The sequence below is a fragment of the Lissotriton helveticus genome, chromosome 6, assembly GCF_964261635.1.
Source record: "Lissotriton helveticus chromosome 6, aLisHel1.1, whole genome shotgun sequence".
NCBI classification, from domain to species: domain Eukaryota; kingdom Metazoa; phylum Chordata; class Amphibia; order Caudata; family Salamandridae; genus Lissotriton; species Lissotriton helveticus.
Genome location: NC_136067.1, coordinates 1,768,281,270 through 1,768,306,031, shown reverse-complemented (window position 1 = coordinate 1,768,306,031; position 24,762 = coordinate 1,768,281,270). Strand labels below are relative to the sequence as shown.

Sequence of the window (24,762 nt, the reverse complement as noted above, 5' to 3'; positions counted from 1 at the left end):
TGGCAATCAAAATGGTTGCTGCTTACGCGCACGTATGGATCTGAAAAGGACAAGATGGCGCCGATAATGTTTACGCCACAATCCAGATTTTAACAGTCCTCCCTTTTCAACATATCTAGCCAGCTTGTCAATTTATGTCTATCCCCATTATATTACGTATTTCGATATCATACAAAGCTTTCATACGTTCAGCTTCGAAATTCGGAGTCTTAGGGCACATGCAATTAGTAATGAGTGAACACAAAGGTGGCAAGCATTGAATACCTAGGCAACACCCACACAGTACCACGACCGGTATCAATATAAATGTAAACAACCTCCATCCCCAGTCCTTCAAAGTACCCCAAAACCAGCTCCCAAGTGACCATCCTTCTTGCTCCTGGTGAACCTCTGAGGAAAGTCTGTGGAGGTGTTCGATTGCTTTGTAGACTGAGGGCGAGTTATCTGGCACGTAGGTGCAACAGCTGGATCCGATGATGCGGCATGCTCCTCCACGGTCAGCTAGAACCACATCTAGAACAAGGCGGTTCTGAAGAGCCACCAGGCGGACTACCTGAAGCTCGGCCGTATTGTTAGTGAGGATGCCAGCCGTGATGTTCATGGTCGTTTCTACTGCCTGGGTCAGGTGTCGGATGGCGCGGCTGTTTGCCATTGGGCCCCACAGAGGAACAAGTCCCTTCACTGCATCCAGGAACTGTGCTCCGGTGGAGTCGGCTTGTTCAATGTCTCTTGCGCGCTTCTGCCGGTGATGGTTTGCTGGGGCCACGTACGTTGGAGGGAGAATGAAGGCGATGTAGCAAGTACCCCCCCAACCTTTTGGAAGCCAAGTGTAAGCTTTGGTGCCACAAACAAAGTACATATTCGGAGAAGCAACAAAGGAGGGGGGATCAATTGAGTCCAATGTTCTGGTGATGTGGCAGGAACTGTGACCAACCAGCTGTGTTCCCAGGCCTTCGAGGCACACGAGGCCCGTGACATTGATAACAGACAGAGCCACAGTCAGAGTGGCAGCAGTTCGTTTCCGTAGGTAGGAGAAGGTGGGTCTGGCTGGATTATGGAACACCTGCATTTCAACTCGTTCCTTGGCAGGGATGTCCATATGGAAGGAGGAACCAGAGGTCAGAGGACAAAAGGGAGCAGATGTCCTCCCGGTTTTGTTCAGCCAGAACCCATGGTAGAAGTGTGACACTGTTTGACCAGAAGTGGCGTTGTCCTTGTAGCTCTCTTGCAAGAGGATCAACCAGGCAAGGCAGGAGCCATGAACTGAGAAAGGGGAAGGGATGAAAGGGATGGAGTGTCCGGTGGCATGCGGGAGCAACCCGCAGATCCAGCAGTTTGTGGCGTTGGCGGCAAGGTTGTGTTGGTGCAACAGTTGCACGAAGGAATTGTTGCAGAACTCCTTACGCCTTTCTCGGAGCTGAGGCGAAAGGGAGATCAGGTGATGCTCTTTCATAGTGGTTGGCTGTGCAGTGGTCAGCAATATCTGATGAGCGGGTGCGCTCTCTTCCACGATCCAGAAGGAAGTCATGAGGAGGAGGCAAAAGAGGAGGACAATGAAAAGGGCAATTGTCTTTGATTTGTGCATACTGTCAGTCTTTGGGTTCCTGTAGTGGGTATTTCCGGTTGCTTCCATCATCTTCTTATCTGGCGCTTCCATCATCTTCGAGGTGCTCGGTAGTGGGCAGAACCGCAGACTTCGTTTAGCTTCTCTCCGGGTAACCCTTGGTTGTGTTTAGGCTACCGTTCTGAGATTCAACTTAGTCCGTGGTCTACTTAGCCGAAGCTCCCTCCTTTCGACGCAGGAAATACCCTTCCCTAAATGGCACAGTGGGATCAGAGAATTTTGCAAGTTCGAGTGCCTCGGTATCAGGATAACAGTTCAGTGATGGCCGGTCTTTGTTCAGGAGCTCTTCTTGGGTGCTGACGTTTTCTGTCGTGGCCAGGGTCGAGGAGACCTTCTTACAGTGGTGTGCATGCAGCCAGTGTCGTTTCCCCTCCACTCGAAGAGCCGTCCGGGTGGTGATCAGTACTTGCCAGGGGCCCGTCCACCGGGGTTCCAGACTCTTTGCCCGTTGGAAATTTCGGATCAGCACATAATCCCCCGGTTGGATATCGTGACCCGGACCCCTGGAAGCATCGGGGATGGCCTGCTGCACCTGCTGATGAATGACAGACAACGTTTTAGTCAATTTGCACAAGTAATCAGACAGTAGGACATCCGGGACGTCGTGAATGGAGGTCGGTTTAGGGGCAGTCCAGAGGTTCATCGGTCGCCCAAATACAACCTCGTAGGGGGTCAAATGGTGCTTAGTGGGAGTGGAGCGCATCAATAGCAATGCCAGTGGGAGGGCATCTGGCCATTTAAGTCCTGTGGTGGCCACTATCTTCGACAGTTTTAGTTTCAGTGTGGCGTTGTGTCGCTCAACTAAGCCAGCAGATTGGGGGTGAAAGACTGCATGAAACCTCTGTTTTACACCCAACCCTTTCAAGATTAGTTGGATAACTTCAGCTATGAAGTGGGGGCCGTTGTCGCTCCATAGAATTCGACAAAGACCGTAGCGAGGGAAAAACTCTTTCAGTAGTACCTTGGCAGTGGTCATGGCAGTGTTATCACGGGTTGGATAGGCTTCTACCCATTTGCTGAAGGCACACACAATGACTAATACATACTTCAGGCTTTGGCATCTTTCTAGTTGGATGTAGTCCATCTGGAGGACCTCAAAGGGATGGTCGGGGACCCCAAACCCTCCCCGGGGTACCACAGTTCCTTTCCCAGGGTTGTGTTGCAGGCAGATAAGGCATTGCTGGACCAGGCGTCTGGCTGAGTCGGGGATTTTGTCGTTGTGCCAGACCTTGGAGATGAGTTCCATCATGGGGGCAGATCCTATGTGTGCGGGGGAGTGTGCCATAGTCAGTATGGGAATCAGGTACGAGACAGGCAGCAACCATTTGTTTGTGTCTTTTGTCCGCCAGCAGCCTTCATCGTCTTTTAAGCCTACCCGTGCCCACTCAGTCAGTTCGTGAGGTGTGCTGGCCGACTGGATGTCCCTAATCGTTTCCCTAGCGTCAGTCCATTTTTCTGCTTGTGACCTGGTCACATACATGCGTGTCGTCGTCCTATTCTCAGCTGTGGTTCGGGCAGTGATGTCGGCCAGTGCGTTTCCCTGTCCGACTAAGTCTGTCACCTTCCTGTGTGCCTGGCATTTGATTACGGCTAATCGTTTGGGGAGGAGAACTGCTTCAATCAGGGCGGAGACTAGATCTCCGTGGAGGATGGGCGTTCCGTGGGACGTCAGGAATCCCCTTTCTCTCCACAAGAGTCCAAAATGGTCAACCACTCCGAAGGCGTACTGGCTGTCCGTGTAAATGTTTGCCGTGGTCCCTGTCGCTATAATACATGCTCGTGTGAGGGCAATCAGTTCTGCCGCCTGTGCGGATCGTTGTGTGATGCGGGCTGTCTCAATTACTGTTCGGGCTGTCGTTACTGCATAGGCAGCTGAGGTGGTGCCGTCGGAGAGTTTGATGCAAGAGCCGTCTACCCATAGCTCTCCGTCAGGGTCTGTGAAGGCGGTGTCTCGGAGGTCAACTCTACTCCTAGTCTGTTCGTCTGTGAGGGTCACACAGTCATGTATAGGGGGGACATTTGGGTCGTTTTCGGGCAGAGGCAACAAGGTGGCTGGGTTCAGTGTGGTGCATCTTTTCAGCGTGATGTGGGGTGCAAGCAGAGTCAGTTCGTATCCAGTCAGTCGTGCGCTAGTCAGGTGTTGCGTCTTAGTCTGGTTCAGGAGGGTGTCAACAGCATGGGGCACTAATACCGTGAGGGAATTCGATAGTACGATCCCCTCACTTTGTCGGATAGAGACAGCAGCGGCAGCTACGGCTCGAAGGCAGGCAGGCAAGGCTCTCGCTACGGGGTCAAGGGTGGCAGAGAAATAGGCACATGGTCGTTGCTTGGGGCCAATAGTTTGAGTCAGGACAGACAAAGCGCACCCCTCCCTTTCGTGAGTGTAGAGAGAGAAGGGCTTGGTGTAATCGGGGGTTCCTAAGACTGGTGCAGAACAAAGGGCGTCTCGAAGTTCTTTGAAGGAAGATTGGCATTCGGGGGTCCAAGGGAGTGGGAAGGGGACATCTTTGGCTAGTAGGGAAAGTAGTGGCTTTACAATGAGGCTGAAATTTGGCAACCACTGCCGGCAGAAGGAGGTGAGGCCTACCAGGGAGCGGACTTGTTTCTGGGTCTTTGGGACAGGGGTTTCTAGAATGGCCTGAATTCGATCGGGGTGTAAGCTTTCTCCCGTCTTTGGACAAGAGGTGGCCTAGGTAGGTGACCTGGGGTTGGCAGAATTGCAACTTTCTCTTGGAGACCTTGTGGCCGAGTTGGATGGTGGCTGTGACTGCAAGTGGAGTGGTGTCGGCCGCCAAAAGGATGTCATCGACGTACTGTATCAACACCACTCCCTCCGGTAGCTGAACGGTGTCCAGCTGTCTCTTGAGGGCCTGGCTATAGATGCTGGGACTTTCTGTGTAACCTTGGGGAGCTCTACAAAATCTATATGAGCGGGATTTTAACGTGAAGCCGAAAAGGTAGCGGCTGTCTGGGTGGATGGGGATGGAGAAAAAAGCGTTCTTGAGGTCTATTACAGTGAAGGTGGTGGCTGTGGAAGGAATCAGGGTCAGAATGGTGGCGATATCTGAGACTACGGGGTACTGAGGTACAACTACCTTGTTGACCTCTCGAAGGTCGATGATGAAGCGGTACGCTTTCTCATCTCCCTCGCCCTGCTTCTTCACAATGGGTAGGATAGGGCTGTTGCAAATATTGCTGACTACTTCCTCTACCACTCCTGCCTCTACCAGGGACTGGATTATCATTACCAATGCCTTCTCACCTTCGGGCGATATCCGATACTGTGGGAGTTTTGGGAGTATCGCATCTTGGCGAACAGTTATGTGCACGGGGTCGATCATCATTCGTCCTACGTCAGCGTCAGTTTTAGCCCACAGATACAGAGGTAGAGAGTCAAGTAAGGATGCGTCAGCGTCAGAGATGGAGAACATGTGTCGTGCGGGATGAGGTCTGAGCAAAGTCGGGTTATCGTACAGAATGACTCGAACTCTGTCCTGTGAACACCTGACAGTAGCTCGGAAATGCTTCAGTAAGTCAAGTCCCATAATCGCATCGGGGGTGTTGGAGGAAAGCAGAAACGTCGTGTCAGTGGGGTTACTGTCCAAGTCGAAGGAAACCGGTGCGGATAAGGGGTTAGTGGAGGGCGTTCCATCAAAGCCTATTGATGTTATGTGTGAGCCAGACAAGGGTGCCCTTGGAATCAGTCGTTTAGATAACGCACTACGTGTCGCGCCAGTGTCTACCAGAAATGGAGACTTCGTACCTAGGACCTTAGCGGAGACATAAGGACCTTGCTGGTCAACATAGAGCTCGACTGGATCCCTCCCTTGCCCTAGGCAGTCCTATGCCCAGTCGCGGGCATCGTCACAGTCAGTCTGCTGGCATTGGTTCTGTCGGGGGTGGTCAAAAGTGTTCGGTCTGCCTGATCTGTCATTTCTGGCGTCGTTTGCGTGCCCTCGTCCCTGTCCTCTATTTTTCGGCCCACCCGCTACGTCTTTTGCGTCCCTATTTTTGTACATTTCTAGCAGGACCGGGCACTGGGACTTCCAATGCCCAAATCCTTTGCAAAACGCACACTGGTTCTCATCGAGGTCTGTTCGTGGAGCGCCGGGTGCGGGTGTGCGGTCTCTAGGGGGTGGATTTTTAGGAGCATTCGACTGGTAGTTTCCTCTATACTGTTCCCTTCCTGTGGTCACTCCTTGCAATTGAGCAATCATCACTCGTTCTTTCAAGTCCTTTTTCTTTTTCTCAGTCGCCCTATCGTTCTCGTTCTTTTGCCGTTCGTAGTATTGAGCCATCTGAAGGATAGCCGCGGGTTTGGAGGCAGCCCAACTACTTTCACTAGTCTGCAGTTTTTGCGAGACTTCTGGTGTCAGGCCTTTTACAAAGTTCTGGACGAACAAGTGATGTCCGGTCGCAGAGGTCATGTCCTGGCCACTGTAATCGGAGAACACCGTTTCGAACCGGGAGAAATATTCTGAGGCGTCTTCCTGTGGTTTCTGGCAGCAAGCCGTTACTATCGACCAGTCCACCTTCTTTTCTGGTACTATGGTTTTCAGTTTTAGTACTATTTTGTCTGGCAGGTCTAGAATCGATTTCAAGGGTTTCTGTCCGGGCTCTCGCTGTTTGTCTATGCCATCGAGTTGTGACCAGGTATGTCCGAACAGCTCAAGGTGGTCGACTTTCCGGATTTGCTTCCACACATCAGCTGGCAGACATAGCCCGAAAAACAAGTCGATGTCCGCTAGGGTCATAATCGTCGAACCAAAGGCGGTACCTAATTCTGTGTAGAAGGCAGTGGGGTTCTTTCGTAGATCGGGCAAGGACTTTCGGAAAGTCAGGATGTCTTGCCGATCCCAGGGTTGGTAGACCCAGTTGTACACTACCCTCCCTCTCGCATCTTGGTGGTTAATATCGTCGTGTGTTCCCTGTCCTCGTGAGGGGACCCAATAAGGTGCCGCTTCTCTTATTGGCATCATGGTGTCAGTTCTCTCGGTTTGAGGTTCAGTCGCTACAGGGGTCGTGGTGTTGGCTTCTAATCTTTGTTCAGTGAGGTGGCGGAAGACTTCAAGCATGCACGAGAAGAGGTCCGTCACATCACCTTCGCCCTCGTCTCCAATGTCGACTTTTCTATACAGTGTCGTTAGGCTTTCAGGACCTTTGTTACGATACCGGTCTTCATAGGCGTTAAGGGTGTGGTAACAGAAACGTGCAACAAAGTGTCGTTTGTGGTTATTAGCATATGTATTGCATATATCTGTCACGTAATCTTCGTTTTCTTTCCGTTCTACTAGCGTCTTTACGATCTTATCAATCCCTGCTCGTTCATTCTTACTCAATCGATGGAGCCTAGCAGAGTCTTTCTTCTCAGTTTCGGGCTCATCTAATGTTGCTGCTTGCGCTGCGCTGAGTACAAGGGGCTCGGCCGGCGTGGAGGCCGTGAGGACCGACGCTCTGGCACTGCTCTCATCTGTGCTAGGGGGTTGCGTGCGTTGCACTAGAGGTTGGGAAGGGGCGTATGGAGGGGGCATGTAGATGATCGGGGGACCTAGCAGTAGATCATCGTTCGCTCGCTGCTTCGAAGGTAGCTCAGGGTAAAGCGTAGAGGGTGTTCTAACGGGACATTGGCTCGATGTCTCGGATTCTTGCTTCAGTCTAGCTCCCTCTCTTTCCTTTATCTCTTCTTTCAACTTGCTCGCGGCTAAATGAGCTGCTTTTCGCAATTCTTTCTCTAGTCTGACTTTGTTTCTTTTCTTTCGTTGTTCCGTCTCCTTGCGCCACATGCCGAAACTATCAAGCATAGTGGGCGTTGTTTTATTGTTACAAAGGGCTGTTTCCAGCACGCTTATTTTTGCGTCATCGAAGGATCCTATCAGTGGCCACTGACTTTCCTGATCCTTTTTAGTATATTTATGCCATAACTTACTATAAGCTACGGCGACTAGTCCATACTTTAAAAACATATCCTTATTAGGGGTGCCCTCCAGAGGAGCCGGATGATCCACCTCTAATAAGCGGTCCGGGCTGAACCAACTACTGAACAATGGGAAGAAGATAGGCATGACGGGTTACAATGGGGACAAAAGTCTGCACTACCTATCCTTCACTACTTTGCGAAGACTAGACAGAATATTTCTATTCTACAGTATTCGCAAATAGGGAATACCCAAAGAGAGAACCAATTCCAAACAGTCAATGTTCGGTCAAACAATCAATCAATCAAATGAGGAATCAAATAGGCGCGACGGGTTACAACGGGGGCAAAAGCCAGCGCTACCTACCCTTTCACTGCTTACAAAGACTGGACAGAATATCTCTATTCCACGTTATTTGTAAGCAGAGAATACCTCCAAAGAACCAATATAGAACAATTAATGTCCGTTCAATCAAACAATCAGTGGCGAGAAAGAAATATGCACGACGGGTTACAACGGGGGCAAAGGCCTGCGTTACCTATTCTTCACTATCTGCAAAGGAGGACAGAATACTTTTATCCTTCCCCGTTTGTAGACAGAGAATTCTCGAGAAAACAATCCTCGAACAAACAATGTTCGGGCAAACAATCAATCAGTGGGGGAGAAAGATAGGCACGACGGATTACAACGGGGGCAAAGGCCTGCGTTACCTACCCTTCACTACCTGCAAAGGAAGAGAGAATACTTTCTATTCCTCTCCGTTTGCAGACAGAGAATCTCCAAGAGAACCAACAATTCGGAGAGTAATACTAGTATTTTCCAATCAATCAATCAAATATTTCACAGTTTGTCGTGTTACACGACCTTACCCGGACCGCATGGACAGTTTCCTGTCTTCCGATTCCAGCGCCCGATCGTCCTCTATCTTCTGTCATGGCACTCCTGATGGTTCCCAGTCAGGACCGTAGATCACTCGAGAGATGTCTGCTCGGAACCAGTGAAGTTCGGATGATCGGCTGCCAGACGAGGGTCTATCGGGCAGGTGCACTTCCCGATCGTTGCAGTCGTTCACTCCGTCGTCAGGACCTCTCCCACTGGATCCACGTGTCGCTGATGGGCCCCACGTTTGGGACGCCAATTGAGGAAAAAGGGGTCAGGCAGATCAGGTCGATTACCCCTTTTCAAGGTTTGCCCGGCGTTAGCCGCCTCTCACCCAATTCACGGTTACCAAATAAAGAGGCAGGCGCTGGAGACTGGAAGGCAGGAAACAGAAGTTATATTCCGACGGAGCAGAACACGTCAAATCAGACAACAGGGTATCTTCTCGAGGTGCTCTAACCGCATCTCTGAGGCCTGGCCTCTTATACACAGGTTTATGGCTTTATTACATTTATGACATCCGTGGTATTGCTTTGAAGTTCAAAAAGGCATCTTTGGAATCCCCGGTTCAGGCCCGTTCTCACACATATCTACAGTAGAGGTCCCCACCCAAATCTCAGCATGATGGCTATCGCTCAGCTGGACATTCCGCTGGGAACAGGAATGTGGGCGATCGGTCGGATCTAGGGGTGTGAAGGCATTGATTAATCCCCGCTCCTTTGATGTGGGGCGAGGTCCTACTGTAGGGGGCAATAAACTGCATCTGTTGAGCTAGGTGATGGCCTGGGGTCAGGCCGGACAATCGGGCAGGGAGGAAGAGGTTATCAAAAGGGCCTGTTCTATGAATGAGATGAAAGAGTGAGGGGGGGTTCAGCACGGGATGTGGCTCGGAGACAGGGTCGCGCTGGAGGGGCGTTTATGACCCAAGCAGGAGAGACCGGGGGCTGTCGGGGATGCTTGCGAGGCTGGGGAGTGAGGGGGAGAGAGAGACGCTGGCTATCGGGAGTGGACAGAGAGGCCATGGCAATCAAAATGGTTGCTGCTTACGCGCACGTATGGATCTGAAAAGGACAAGATGGCGCCGATAATGTTTACGCCACAATCCAGATTTTAACTCTTATGGTGTTTTGAGGATGTTGAATACCACTTCAGACGAATACAGATTTGTTTGCCAAATATATTATGCTCACTTTGACTATATCACAATTGACAAGGATACAAGTGAGAAATGAATTAGTAAATTTGTGGAAGTTATGGGTATGGACTTCAAGATAAGGAATTCTCCTTCATGTTTCATACCTCATCCAGAACAATGCTTACAATTGTGCCCTGCGAATGTAGGTAGTGGTTGCTAATACAGCGGTTTCCATGACACTGAAATCGGTGTTGCAAGAACCACCTAACTTGCCTATGTGGACCATGAAAGTGAAAGAGTTAAGAGAGTTTAAAAATATTGCACTGAATTCACCAGGATCACAGCAGGGAAAGATGGGAATTCTTTTATGTAAACAAATATAAGAATGAGCAGAAAACCAAATAGGTCCATAGCTAGACAACCAATGAGCAATGATAGCTATGCAAGTTTCTGGGTTAGTGGTTGTTAGAAATAGGGGTCTCTAGTTGGCAGAGGTAGGTACCATTGTCCAAATAGGGACCCTTGCTTCTAGTCGGGGTAAGGGGGATACACTCCTAAAATAACCCCTGCTCACCTCCTTGGTAGCTTGGCATGAGCAGACAGGCTAATCTCAGAGGCAGTGTGTAAAGCATTTGTGAACACATACAGTAATACTGTGAAAACACTACAAATGGACACCACACCTGTTTAGAAAAATAAGTAATCTTTATCTAAACCAAACAAGACCAAACAACAAAAATCCACAATACAGTAATAAAAATATGACTGTCAAATTGTAGAAATAGTTCAGTTCAAAGCAAATTGCAGATTCAACACTTTTCACACAAAGTACCTTGGATGCGTCGCGCACACAAACAAAAAGGGCCGCAGGGAAGATGATGCGTCAGTTCCTTACACTCGGGGAAGGAGATGCGTTCGGTTCCATTCTCCGGGGGAGTTGATGCGTCGGTTCCTTACCGGAGAGGAGTTGATGGGTCTTTTTCTTACTGCGTGGGGAGGTGATGCATCGGTTTCTTACTGCGTCCCCCAACAATACGACCGAACTGGCGCCTGGATGCGATGCGACGATCCGGGATGATGCATGGGCTCTTGCAGCCTCACAGCAGTACTTGCGTTAGAATCGGTGCGGTGATCTCGGACTTCGGAGATTGGAGGACTCAATGTGGCGTCCCGCAATTTCTTGAGCTGCGGGCAGGCGCTGCGTCTATTTTTTCGGCAATGCACCGGGAACTGGTGCGGATGCGTCACGTTTCTTGTTGTTGCGTTGCTTTTCCAGAGTCGTATCTCAAGTTAACTTTTTGACTCCTCCTTATTGTGACTTTTTGTAAACATCTTTTCGAGTTGTTCGACTCCTGGTGCACACAGGGATGTCCCTTCCTCAAACCAGCTTCAAGGCTTGCGACTCCTGTCGCAAATTGATGTCAATTACGGACCCGCACCTCGTGTGGCTTTGTCTTTGGAGCGCGACCGCGACCGAAGCCGTGCTCCGTCTGCCGGGCCATGAACCTGAAATCTTTGAGGGAGCGGTCCCGAAAGCTTCTCGAGGCCCGCTAGCCCGCTCCGCGCCATTCGAGGTCCCGGTCGAGAGGGAGGTCGCAGGACCGGTTGCGGAGTCATCACCCCCACTCCTCATCGAAACCTTCGTCTTCGGGTAAGTCGCAGCACAAGAAGAAGGTGAAGAAGTGCCGTCGCTCTTTGCGTTCTCCCCTTCCGTCGGCCGACGCGACACGGGAAGCAGAAAGTAGTCATCCGGCTCTGCCCGCAGAGCCTGTTGGGTCGACTCCGGCCTTCCCTTCCTTCCCGGTAGCCAGAGCGACCCCTGCCCAACGTAGTAGCTTTTACGAAGCCCTCCATTCAATCTAAGGGCAGCCTGACTCCGCTGGCGTGCTTTTGGGCCTCGGCTTGTGGCTCTAGGCCTTTGATGCCGGCGGCTTCGGTGCCACTGGGCCCCTAAGGATCCTGACCTGAAACCGGATTGGCGCCGGTCGACCTCGTGACAGCTCCTCCGGTGCCGAATCCATTGGCGACACGTCAGCCCCCTCCAACGCCGGCTGTGTCCCCAGCGAACGTCAACCCCAGCCTCTCCCTCGATGTGGACATGGAGCCGGACCGGCGTCAAACAACGTCCGGACCGGTGCCGACCGGTACTTTTGTACCTCTGTTCTCCCCTGGTGTTCCCTATCGCCATGAATGGCTACCAGAGGAGGGTGAGGAGGACTGGGAGGGGTCTGTGGATCCTTTGGCAGACCAGTTAGATGAATTGGACTGGACAGAGGAGTTTGGTGAGGCCAGTGGTCTGGACACCTCCCCAGACCCTGGCATGCTATCTCTCCCTACCGTGGCTACGGAGGAGGGTGCATCTTGCACAGTGTTGTTGTGTAGGGCGGCTGAGGCCTTAAACCTTGAGCTTCCTACGGGGGCGGTCAGGACTAACCTCCTGACCGAGGTGCTTGCAGCGGCCTCTTCAGAGCCCCTGCTGCCATTCAATGAGGCCCTTACAGACATCCTTTTGGGCGCTTGGTCCAAACCCAACACAGGGGCTCCTGTGGACAGGATGATTGCCCAACATGACCACCCGGCCCCAGGCGACCCCATTTTCCTCTCCCAACATCCCACCCCTGAGAGCTTGGTGGTACAAGCCTCAACTTCCAAGGGCACATTCCCTACTGCACCACCTGATAGGGAATCCAAAAAGCTGGACCACCTTGGGAAGAAGATGTTTTCTTCCGCCAGTTTAGGACTGCGGTTGGTGAACACCGCATGCCTCTTGGGCCTTTACTCCTAATCGGTGTGGGACTCAGTCGTGCAGGTGCTGTCACAGTGCCCAGAGGAGGCCCTGGCCATGATCTCCCGTGCAGTTGCCGAAGGGAGAGATGCAGTGAATTTTGCCATAAACTATGGACTGGACACCGCCGACTCACTAGGCAGGACAATTTCAACGTCAGTAGCCCTGAGACGCTACGCCTGGCTGTGGTCCACTAGCTTTTTGGGTGACGTCCTGAAGAACTGAAATCTTCATTCTCAGGGAATACTTACTAATAAAAAAAGAACTTGGCACAGAAGCTGAAAATATGAAAAGACATCTTTATTAAATTTAATAAGTGAGGCCACGTCACACAGAAGCCGTAGCAACTGAATGAGGTAGTCTGAAGAATACAGAAAACAGAGGCCTTTTATATGCAAACTTCAGCATACAATAAGGGGCAGTCCTAGCTTTTGCAAGCATGCAAAATGCCTAACATTCCTTCTTACACAAGCCGGACAAACCCATAATAAAAGGACCACAACCCATATCATAAACAGACCATAAAAGAAGGAACAGAAAACAGATAAGAAGCAGTATAAGGGGTGTGTGTGTGCATACCAAACTCTACAATGTCCTGTGCTTTGATCCTCAATCTTGATCAGCTAAAGGGCAGGAACTGGTTTAACAAGGTCAGCTTCAGGCAACAGGGTCAGTTCACTCAGGTCAAACAGGAGTCCGCATGAACTTAAGCTAAGGTCTACATGTCCTTAAAAGACTAGTTTCAGCCACAATCATGGCCTATGTGAGGGCAACCACAAAATGGCTGCCATACACAAAATGGAACCCATGGGTTCAGAATTCACAGAACCTCAGACCCTCCTTTTGCCCTTACATAGGCAATCACTCAGTCTGTATCTGAATCGATGTCAATATTATACGTTATTCCCTTCACTAAGGCATTATTACTCGAATTATCTTTCATGGAACGCAAGGGATAGACTTCGTTGGCATAAAACATCGTCTGATATGCCCATACAGACCCATTGTAACTAAATGACAGAACCAAATAGGGAATACCTCTATCTGTAGTATGTGGCATAAGACCACACACCCAACAATTAGTGGTGTTCATTACTAACTGGTATTGATGCTGAAACTGTACAAAGGAATTATTCACAAATTCCGACCTTCTAATCTGCTCGTGTTCAGGTAAGATATGAAAAGAATGCAAAGAAGTAGTAGTAGGAAAAGACATAGGTTGGGAGGAGGGTGCAGAAGTCAATTGGGTAGTGAAAACGATCCAACCCACAAAAGACAACGTCATGCTTAAAAATACTAGAAAACATGTTATTAAGAACATATGGACAACAGGAGAAAGTAATGACCACTATTACAAACAAAATTTTAATTTTTCACAACTCTAAGCAGAAAGCAAATCCTAAAATTATCTAGTAACATTTTTTTATGGCTCCTATGCATTTCAGTAACTTATTATATGTTCAGATGAAACAGTGGTGATCCTCATCAATGGTCTGAGGTGAAAAGGGATACTCTTCCACAGGGAATGGACTTTATTCTGCTTTTACTAAACAGAATACTACTTTAAAAAAGAAAATGCCAGCAAAACAGCAAAAATCAGTTTCTTAATACCCATTTTATGCAATCGCACGGGAAATACCCAGAGTCCGTCCAAGCCTCTCCGGCAGGCTTCTATTGTTCATCAAATCTTTTTCTGTTGTTTTCTTCCACATGGGCCTCTTCGTTCAGGCCTTTCATGAAAATGGTCCTTCTCAGTATCCGTTGGGGTGCCCTCCTTGCAAACACTCGCAGCTTATTTGACAGTCTCAATGTCTCAAAGCAGTGCACCAATACCTCTCCTCTGAGGCAGGCACTACAGATAGTGTGCTCTCCATTGATCATGGGCACAGATCATCTCATGCAGACCCAAGTACTATTAATCAGGAAAGAGCAACAGGCTTTCATACTCAGCAACACTTTCAGACTCCAACACTTGCTTTTCAGTGTCAGAGGATGCTCGGGCTGCTCTTCCATTTAATCATAGGTACCACAATGTAGTGCCTTTTTCCAATCCTGGATCCTCTGGTGCACTGCCTTTCCGTTGGAGCAAAGAAAAGGGAGGGGTGGTGGCCAAAACTCAGGCCAAGGGGCTCAATGGACTGCCTATTGTCAGAGGTTGCAAAAAGGGGTGGTCGGTTACAAAACAGTGTTCATTACATTTGTTTCATCAATAAATAGTTAGAAAGGTACACATCAATCCTATCAGATTGAGACTGAATTTAATTCAGGTGTAAGTAGTGGTATACAAACACAGTTATTTAGTATTTAATTCATACATTGCATAACGGTGAGTTTACTCATTATTCGAAATGGTGCTCAGTGGGTGCCAAAAGGAGGGATTCCAGATTCAGTAGGGTAGGGGGTGGTTGGAATAGATAGAGGGACAAAGAAAGGGAATAGTGTCCTGTAGACAATTCAAGTTTGATAACGAAACATTTCCTTTCTGTGAATAGATCACATAGTTCCCTGTACAATCACTACACGAAAATCATTTATGGCAGATTCTAGCGTAACGTGTATGTTGGAGAAAAAATGTCGACGTTTCGACCCCGATATGTAAGGGCGGGTAGTTCCTCAGTTTAGGGTCTTCATCAGGACAGTGAAGATAGTGTTAAGGAGCATTCCAACCACCCCCTACCCTACTGAATCTGGAATCCCTCCTTTTGGCACCCAAGAGCAGAAATATACTGGGCTGCAGAAACAGAGAATCTCCAGAATTCCTGTGCACAGAGTAGTAGAGTCCCGTCCTGTCCTCCTCAGTAGATTTCAGTCTTCTGACAAGATCACTCCCACAGAAAGTCACTTCTCTGATGAAGCCCACGTTGGCCGCGCCATTTGAAGAACTGAAATCTTCATTCTCAGGGAATACTTACTAATAAAAAAAGAACTTAGCACAGAAGCTGAAAATATGAAAGGACATCTTTATTAAATTTAATAAGTGAGGCCACGTCACACAGAAGCCGTAGCAACTGAATGAGGTAGTCTGAAGAATACAGAAAACAGAGGCCTTTTATATGCAAACTTCAGCATACAAGTAAGGGGCAGTCCTAGCTTTTGCAAGCATGCAAAATGCCTAACATTCCTTCTTACACAAGCCGGACAAACCCATAATAAAAGGACCACAACCCATATCATAAATAGACCATAAAAGAAGGAACAGAAAACAGATAAGAAGCAGTATAAGGGGTGTGTGTGTGCATACCAAACTCTACAATGTCCTGTGCTTTGATCCTCAATCTTGATCAGCTAAAGGGCAGGAACTGGTTTAACAAGGTCAGCTTCAGGCAACAGGGTCAGTTCACTCAGGTCAAACAGGAGTCCGCATGAACTTAAGCTAAGGTCTACATGTCCTTAGAAGACTAGTTTCAGCCACAATCATGGCCTATGTGAGGGCAACCACAAAATGGCTGCCATACACAAAATGGAACCCATGGGTTCAGAATTCACAGAACCTCAGTCCAAGCAACACTTTTGGACATGCCCTTGGATGGCCGTCGCTTGTTTTGCGACAAGGCAGACAATGCAATCGAGCACTGCAGCAGTTTCCACAATATCAGCCTGGGTTTGGACTGTGCCAAATGTATTAGCAGAAGTCTGAGGATGCAGACGGGGAGCATTGACAAAAGGGTGCACTAGAGTGGGTCCTTGCTTATGCCCTGGCTGGACAGGTGAGTGCGCTGCTTGATTTGCAAACTGAAGGCAGCACTAGAGTGGGCAGCTACTTTGACCCGGGGGGGGGGCGAGTGAGGGTGCATTGCAATCAGAGCCTTGGCATCCAGCAAAGCACACAGAGGTGCTGACATTCTTAAAAGAAGTTTCATCAAAGCAGATGGAAACAGGACTTGGGCCACGGTACACTGAAAAGAGAAACACAGGAGGAACAAAAGGAAATCGCTTGTGGCAGCCAGTAGAAATGGAGAAAACATTAGTGGCAATCACAGGAGCCAATGAAAAGCAAGGGAGTAATGTAAACCCCTTTTAAGATTTAAATTAAATACAGTAGATTCCACAAGCACAGTACAAGTGCAATGAGGGCAAAACCTAAAAGGGAAACAAGGGATTTGTTGTATCTTGGAAAACATTGGACTGCAGGGTATTTTATTTACATGAAGGCAGGGTTGTATCTTCCATAGGTGCAGTGGCACCTGGGCCCAGATGTCTTAGGGGCCAACTCAACTCTGATTATTGGTGTATTTTATCATTCAAACTGCATCCAAGGGGCCCATTTCCTTCTTTGCACTAGAGCCTGTGACACACTATCTATGCCACTGCATGAAGTGAATTCATCAGGATACATTCAACATCTTCAAAAGGGCATGCAAATTTGGACGTATTTAAGGACACCGGTATGGACAAAAAGATTCTATGGAGCATGTTTCTTTAAAACCAGAACCATATTCAATCCATATTCATTCCTCCTTATTTTAGTAATAGCCAAACTGTGATTTAAAAGCAAAATCTTGATTTGATCCATTTGACAAAGACCTTATTTTCTATTCTTGTACACCATACATCTGCCTTTCTCCAGACACAGATACTCTTGTGATACGTGAGCATGGTAGGTAATAAATAGATGAAAACGTAATTTAACGCCTTAACCGCGGCGGTTTTTCTGCCGCGGTGCGGGCGTTTTAAAGGGTGGGCGGTGCCGCGTCGGCCGTTGGACGTGCGCAGCACCAGGGAGGTAGCTCGCGCGACGTCCAACGGCCGACGGCAGCAGCGAAGGGGCTAATAGTGAAAGCCCAATGAGCAAAGGGACACCTGGTGACAGCCATTTGGAAACCCCCCTTGCCCACTGTATGGGGGGTAACCGTACCAACGGATTCTGTTCTACTCTGATCTTCACACACTGTTTCAACTCTTTCTGGCAGCTTTCTTGTTTGAGTGGGCTTTAAGTTTGATACCTAACTGTAAACATGCAGAAATGTATGTTTATAATGATCATTATATACTATTCCGAGATACTGAGGACCAGTTGGGCGGGTGTGGAGAAGGGAAGCATAGTGCTACGTAAGATACACTGCTGATGAAAAATTCAATGAAATATATTTAAAAAGGCATTGGTGTTCATTTAAGCTCAGAATAAAACAGTCAAGCATATTCTGCCTGGCGCCTTATCCTTCCTGAGCACCGGCATTGTATTCCTAGTTTTGGGAAAAATCAAATAAGTTTGGTCTAAAAAGAACTCCGTAGATTAACTACTGTTTGTGTCTTAATTTTTCAATACGCTTTTTTTTAAGAATGCTCTTTTGTCTATTCTCTTCCATTGAGAGTAAGGCAAAAGTAGTCCATACAGTTCGTTTTATGCAAAATAAAAATAAAATTAACCATGCATGATGCATTTAGAAATAACATATTGAAGCTGTGTTCAAGTGTGAAAAGTAAAGGGCAAATTAGATTTTGGCAAGGTGGGAGACCTGCCAATTTATGGCGGTTCTCCTGCCACAACAAACTTGATTCCATAGCCTTATTTTGAGGTGGGGAACTACCAGGTATCCTCTGATGGAGCCTTACCTTGCTCCTTCATGGCAAACCATCTACTGGCAGCCCATCTATCGCAGCGCCACCGGCTACAGAGATTTGGAAGGCCAGCCCTATTCTGGCAAACCAACCTTTACAAATAGTGACGGCCGCGACAGTCATGGCACTCAGAACCAGAAAAGCAAGCCAATGGCCCCCAGGCTCGGAGAATAAAAACATTCCATGGGAGAAATGATTTTGTTTATTGTGCATCATGTACCTTCCTCATACTCTAAATGACCTCTCAAGTTTGTTTTAGGTAACTGTATCTGAATGCTTCATTCACAGATTGTTGCTGGGATACATTTAGTGACTTTGTTTCTTTCTTGTTTTATGCAGCTGGAAGAAGGAATACAATTTGCCAAACTGGTAACTGAAATGGGAGAGGATGCAGGGGAGCTTCAAGCGAAAGGTTTCCTGGCTCTTGGCCTGTTGTACAGTCTCCAAGCAACCGATGGTAACCCTCACTCCCTTTATATAACATTGTGCTCACAAACTGCTCTGTGTTTACAGATGCAATTTAATACCAGAAGCTGTTCTAGTTATAAGGAATGTATTGCCATAAGAAAATGTGGATGTGAGCGCATCAGCAAGTACTTTGTGAGGTTTTACTCCAAAACATTTGAAGGAGGATTACATACAGCGAGCTAGTGGGGCGCAGTTTTTCACTGCTGTGTTTGCATATGGTAATGCCAGGGCAATGTTGCTCCACCATTTGGCCCAACGATTAAACTGACAGAGTAGTGCAAATGTTTCTGCACATGTATGTGCATTTCACTGTTAAAAGAATGTTCCTGGAGAAGTTACAATTTAGCATCCATTATAATCTCTGCATCCCAGGGGTCACCCGCTAAAAGCCTCTGGACAGTCCTATTTATTTATTTATTTATTTAAGGGTCTTATTGCGCGCGCTAGCACGCAAAGGCATTTAGGTGCTTTCAACTGATAGAGAACCACTGCAAATATAATTGTCATTGTTCTACAGCCCTTAACATGTTGTTGTTTAAGAAAGCATTCCTTCAGTCCTGACTCAATACAACATCCCTAACTGGTATACTCTGGCTAATAATTTGAGGCAATTTGAGACTTGGATGAGCTGGCTCCTTAGGTAAAAAAAAGAACACGCCAGAATCTTTTTATTTTTTTATTTTTTTTAGCATTGTCGTCAGTTATGAAACATGCTTTATTATATTAAAATAAGACATCAATTCAAATCTGTGTAAAAAGATCTGCCAAAACATTGTAAACAAGCGGTGCTATGATAGCTTTCACTTGTGATTGCTGTGGCAGCAGCCCACATTGAAAGACGTGTGGGAGGGTGACATGCTAACATCACTTTCTGTTTTTTTGTTGCAAAAAATGAATTAGTGAAATAAGACACTTTAAAAGGCGCGGCGACCCCCTCCCATTACAAGTTGCTTGACCTCTTTCTTGCTGTAGCTTTTCACTTAATTACTTCCAATTGGAAAGACTCCTCAAACCTTACTTATTCGGCCTGGTGGAATGCTATTTGCTTTAATCATCGTTTAGATACCAACTACGTATCCCCAATCTCCCTTGCTATCAAACGTGACCTTCTGTGGATTCCACTCACTACTTACCTTTCCTCCTCTTCTCCCTCTTACCCTCCTCCAATCATTGCTGCTCCTCTTTCCATACCTGATGCAGTTCGCAAGCCACCTTGAACATTGTATTGTTGTCTTTTTACTTACTCCTAGACCGATTTTTAGTATCTCAACTGTTACTTACATGATTGTTTCATTGTTACTATTTTTGCATTCAATGTAACCTGTGCTTTTGATATTATAACCAAGTTGATTTTCTTATTTCTCCTCATCCTCCCCCCCTTTTTTATTTTTTCCCTCTCTCCTTCCTTTTTTCATGAACGAGAGTATATTGTTTATTGATTCCGATTTTCAATTTCTTTTTGCATTAAGTATTCTTGCATTCCTATATTGTATTTTCTCGTACAGCATTTCATCCTGTATTTTCTGTTGGTCTCAATAAACTTGAACTTAAAAAAAAAAAAAGGCGCGACGGATCTGGTAGATACGATACATAAGCAAATTGTGCCAATGTGTTTGCTGGACTTTGGTTCAGAGATACGGCGAGAGGTCGGTATTTAAATTACTAACTGGTATCTTTGCACCAAAGTCCGGTCATTGCTAGATTTTTCTCTGAAATGGTGAATCACTAGTTGGACCAAGAGTTACCGGGTCCTTTGCTGGGCAATTGTTCCCTATTTTGGTGGAAAAAAAACAGCAGATATTTTTTGCCTTCTCCGAGCAGGCTGAAAGTGCCAGTGGGGGTGCCGGTGCAGGTTAGGGGTTTTTGTGGGGGTGGAGGTTTGGTGCTCGGGGTTTAGGGTGGTGGGGTTCCGAGCATGCTTGCGCCTATCCAGAGGGAGCATTGTCTATGCCCCTCAGTCTACTGGAGTTTGGGCAGGAAATATTATTGGGCACGATGTTACAAAAGCCCTTTTTCGAACCAGAAAAGTCTTGCAAACTTGTAAACGGGCTTTAATGACCTATCCGGATTGCAAATAGGGGAGGAAAGGGACAATCCGAATATGCTTATGATTTGCAAAAGAATGTTTGAATGTTTTATGTCTGCAGTTGCAGTTGAAAACCATTGATCAGTTATTGACCCCTGAGTTGGAGTGGTAACTGATTCGCAAAAGTGAAAGCTGTCTTCAGGTCTGGAGGCCTGCGGAGCAGGTAGTAGCCCAGAGGACCACATCCTGTTGCCCCCAATGTTTACCCAAATGGTAATTGTTTTTTTCGAAGTAGTACCTATCCCTTTAATGAAAAAGGGCAGCTTTTAGAAAAATAATTTTCATTTGGTAATACAAATGAAGGGATAGAGATGTGCTGTACCTTTCAGACCTCCATTTTGCATCCACATTCATTCAATGGGTGTCGCAAATTACAACCTGCCTAATTAATATTCATTAGGCAAATCAATTTGCGACTCCCTGCAGATAGACAATGTGCAATATGACCTATTAGTACCTAGGTTGCATCGCAAATTGCACAGTTATTTGCAAATTAGTCGATGTTTAAATTGCACATCCTGGATTGCAGATGGGCACTAGTTCACCATTAGGTCTTATATTACTAAGGACAGGCAAACCTGCTATTCCATAACGGGGCTGAATATTCATTCATTTTAAAAAGTACAATATTCACAATGGAAATATTTAATCAAATTATTAAATGTATATTAATCAGTCTCTGATGGCAGTAATTATCAATGAATGGCTTATATAGCATGTAGTAGCAAGTTAAAGCTTTTTTATAGTTGCAAAAGCTATGATTCGATGTATCAAGATGTTTACATGAAGAACAGAGATAGTCAGTGACAAAAAGCGATAGTGAGGGCAGCACGATGACCACTGAAATGTGGACATGATTACAGAGCAATAAAAAGCAATCTAATGAATTATGTATAAAATTGACAGTGGCCCAAGAAATTTGTGGCATTTTCTTCAGTGATCTGTGGGATCCGTTTGTCAAAATTTTGATTATTCTGTTAAGGCTATAATAGGGTCATCAGGACGGTAGTGTGGACCAATGTTGTGTTACTGAGTACTCACCCCTCTTTTGACCATCACTTTTAAATCTCCTTTTGAACCACAGGGGCTTTGATTTGTTTTCGTAGAATGTGTTTGCGCTGCTGCAGCGTATTCCTGAATGGTGATCCATGCAGTTAGCCTGATGTACCAGAGACATCTCTTGGAAGATTACACATGTTTTTTATGAGGCTCCATGACATATCCAAGCATCTCATTCAAATAGTACAAACAACTAGCTCCTCAAGTGCTTCTATATTCAGAGAAAAACTAGGGTCTGCATAGGCTTTCTTGTGGTTAAGAGGTGTCCTATAATGTAAGGCTCAGCTGTAACAAGAAAAAGAAGCACTGCCCATGATATCAAAATGTGTTGCATTGTTGGCAGGTAGAGTTGCTGATAATCCTAAAAGCCACAAAAGCAGTGACTTAGAATCTGGTTCAGGCTCGTCTGGAACAGTGCATTCCTCAGCCCAGGACTGATCAAGAAAGTTCACAGTCAGACTAGTCCTACTATTCCAGTATCTCACCAAGCCTTAGGCTGTCATTACGAGTGGCCTGGTGAATTGCGATTAAGGCCGTAACTGCTATTACTGTACATATCGCAGTTAAGGCTTTTGTGAAAAGAAAATTACACATGTGCTCAAAATATTGTTGAACATGGATGGTTCGGAAGATCATCACTCACAAAAGAAAGGGGAGAGGGTCAAAACAAATCTCCACTACCCCGAACCCCCTGGTGTAGCATGTAAACACAGAAAGGGGTAGAGAGGACAACACCCAACACAAGTAAACAGACAAGCAGTGACACAAGTGGTGTGTTTTGAAAAACTGCCCTCACTCACACACAAATGTGTGTGACTTGCTTCATCATAGGGTCTGATTACAAAACGCCCTGGCGTAGCCATGCACAGGGCGGAGCATAGGGAGGGGGAAACAAAATACAAGACAACACAAAAGTTACAAGACATTGATAACCAAGTAAGTGTTACCTTAGGACTGGGTATAGTGATAGACAAAGGTGCAGTGGATAGACTGTGCTATTAAAACTGGCTCATGGATACCTGTCAGACCTTTATTTATAGGTTCCACGGTCAGGATTAAAAATAGTGAAGGATGGGAAGTGTTTATAGAGAAAATCAAGTTTCCAAAACACCCCTCCTTAGACGGCAAAAGCAAACATGTTTTGACCGTCTTATAGCGCCCCCACTGAATTGGTCACGCCAGTCTTCTTCAGGACATCTATCAGTCCCAGCCTATTCTCCCCCCTTACCTCAGTCAGGAAAATTAATGGGGAAATAAAAAGATCAATGTTGATCAAAGCCATGAGGAAGTAAATCCCGCCATCACAGGGTACAAATACTGTGGAGAGACACAAAAAAATATACTAAGTATAACAGTATACTATGACTGATATACATGTCATTAGTAGACTTCCAATTTCATAGGTATGCTTATCTTCGTGAATCCCCACAGTCTTTAGTGTTGAAAAAAGGTACTCATTCAGTGAATCTTCCCTCAAGCACATTGTTTCATCACTACTGCCCTCCTCGCCAAAGTATGGTTCGGAAGATCCCCATGCATAGTGTCCTACAGATATAGTACACCAACAGGAATGGCTGTATATTGATCACGTGGCTTTACAAACCCATCCTTGTGTATACTGGGGTGTCTCTGTGACTCTTGAGAGATCAATTGGAGGAGTGCTCAGGGCAGGTATATCTCGATAACAAATGAAAGAGAGCTTCGAAATACCCCGGGAAAGTGTCCAGGAAGGCTTGTTTTTGTTTTTTTTTAATATATTTTTTTATTTTAACAGTAAGAAAAGAGTAGGCATTATAGATATCAGGTGTCAAACGGTAAAATGCAGAACAGGGACAGGCGGGAGAAATATTCATACAAAAACCATCATAAGGAACACGTGGCCCATCACGATTACGCATATTAGAAAGGAGAAATAAACAGTCTATTATACGATCCAAAACAATCCCACCCGCGCGACCCCGTCCTCAATGATACAGGATAATTAAAGCCAGTGTAGACACCCGGACAATAAAGGATCCGTGGAGAGTAAACAGCCCACCTCTCATAGAAAGGAAAAAGGAGACAAAAGGGCCATAGGACAAAACAAAGGCAAAATAAAAAAAACTCCCCTAACCCCCCACCCTGCACCCCTGCAATGGCTACAGCCTAACCCCACTGGCAGCGTGCCTGTCGCCCAAGAACTACCCTAAAAGAAGGGGAAAAGAGAGAAAGTGGAGGAGGAGAAAGCAAACACACTCCCGGTCTCCCGTACCCCCCGCCAGCAGCCACCTCCCGAGACGTGGTAAAACCAATAGTCAGGAAAATATACGAACCAGTCGGGGGAGTATAGTCAATAATCACCCAACTCCCGTCACAGTATAGGCACAACCCCGGCATTGCATAAAGCTATTATATCAGATCTAAGCGATCAAGTTCAGCCATGGCCAGTACGATCTTTCATGAGAGTCTTCTTCACTCGAGCCGCCATCTTGAAGGAAAAGGCAAAGCGTTCATAAAAGTTCATGTCAGTGCAGTAGGATCGAATACAGGATAAAAGTTCACGAATCGAACGAGGAAAGGTGTCCAAGAACAGCGAGTATCTCGAACAGTCACTGAGGAACTTGTTACCACACAAAAGACCGTCCATAGATGTGTTAGGTGGCAGCAGAATCGAGCAGGAGACGCTGGCGATAAGCACTGGCTGGCTTGTTGTTGACTGGGGACCGCCAAGGCTCATTAAATCCGGGATCTGCACGGGGACCTCGATTTCAAGCGTTCGGTGCACCGCTGGTACCACAGCTAGCTGGAAACTTAACGCAGAGTCGGCCTCCGGTGCCAGGATATCGTCCACTCTCACAATCAGTGTCCGGAACACAGCGATGGTATGCGAATGGAGCGCCCCAATGGAGAGACAGAACGGCCTGCAGCGATGGCGTGCCTTCCGTCCGCTCCATCCCCTCTCAGTAGGCGACAGAGCAGGACTTGAACCCCGGAGGCCGGCTACTCCGGGGTAACAGGCCTCACAAATCTGATGTTGAACAGTGGGCGCACCTCGTCTAGCAGAACACACCTTCGCCGACAGCGAGGGCCCCAGCCCGTCGACCCCGGGAGGGCAGCAAGGTCTTCGGGCACCGGACCCCCACCCCGGCAGCCGGTGTGACACGCTGGTGTGTCCTCGGTGTAGGTCATGCACAGGTTCGTCACCAAAAATCAACAATTCACGGCACACTTCGGGAGACCGGGCTCAGTCCAGGTCTCACGGCCGATGTTGAT

The 24,762-nt window shown here is 47.2% G+C and overlaps 1 protein-coding gene across 1 annotated transcript in view; it reads left to right on the top strand.

Annotated features, from left to right (window-relative positions):
- TTC7A (tetratricopeptide repeat domain 7A) overlaps nt 1–24,762 on the top strand; it is a 1,530,821-nt gene that overhangs the window by 742,926 nt on the left and 763,133 nt on the right. The window contains exon 12 of the mRNA XM_078649658.1: nt 18,237–18,354. Within this exon, the coding sequence (XP_078505784.1) occupies nt 18,237–18,354 (118 nt within the window). The remainder of the gene's footprint in view (nt 1–18,236; nt 18,355–24,762) is intronic.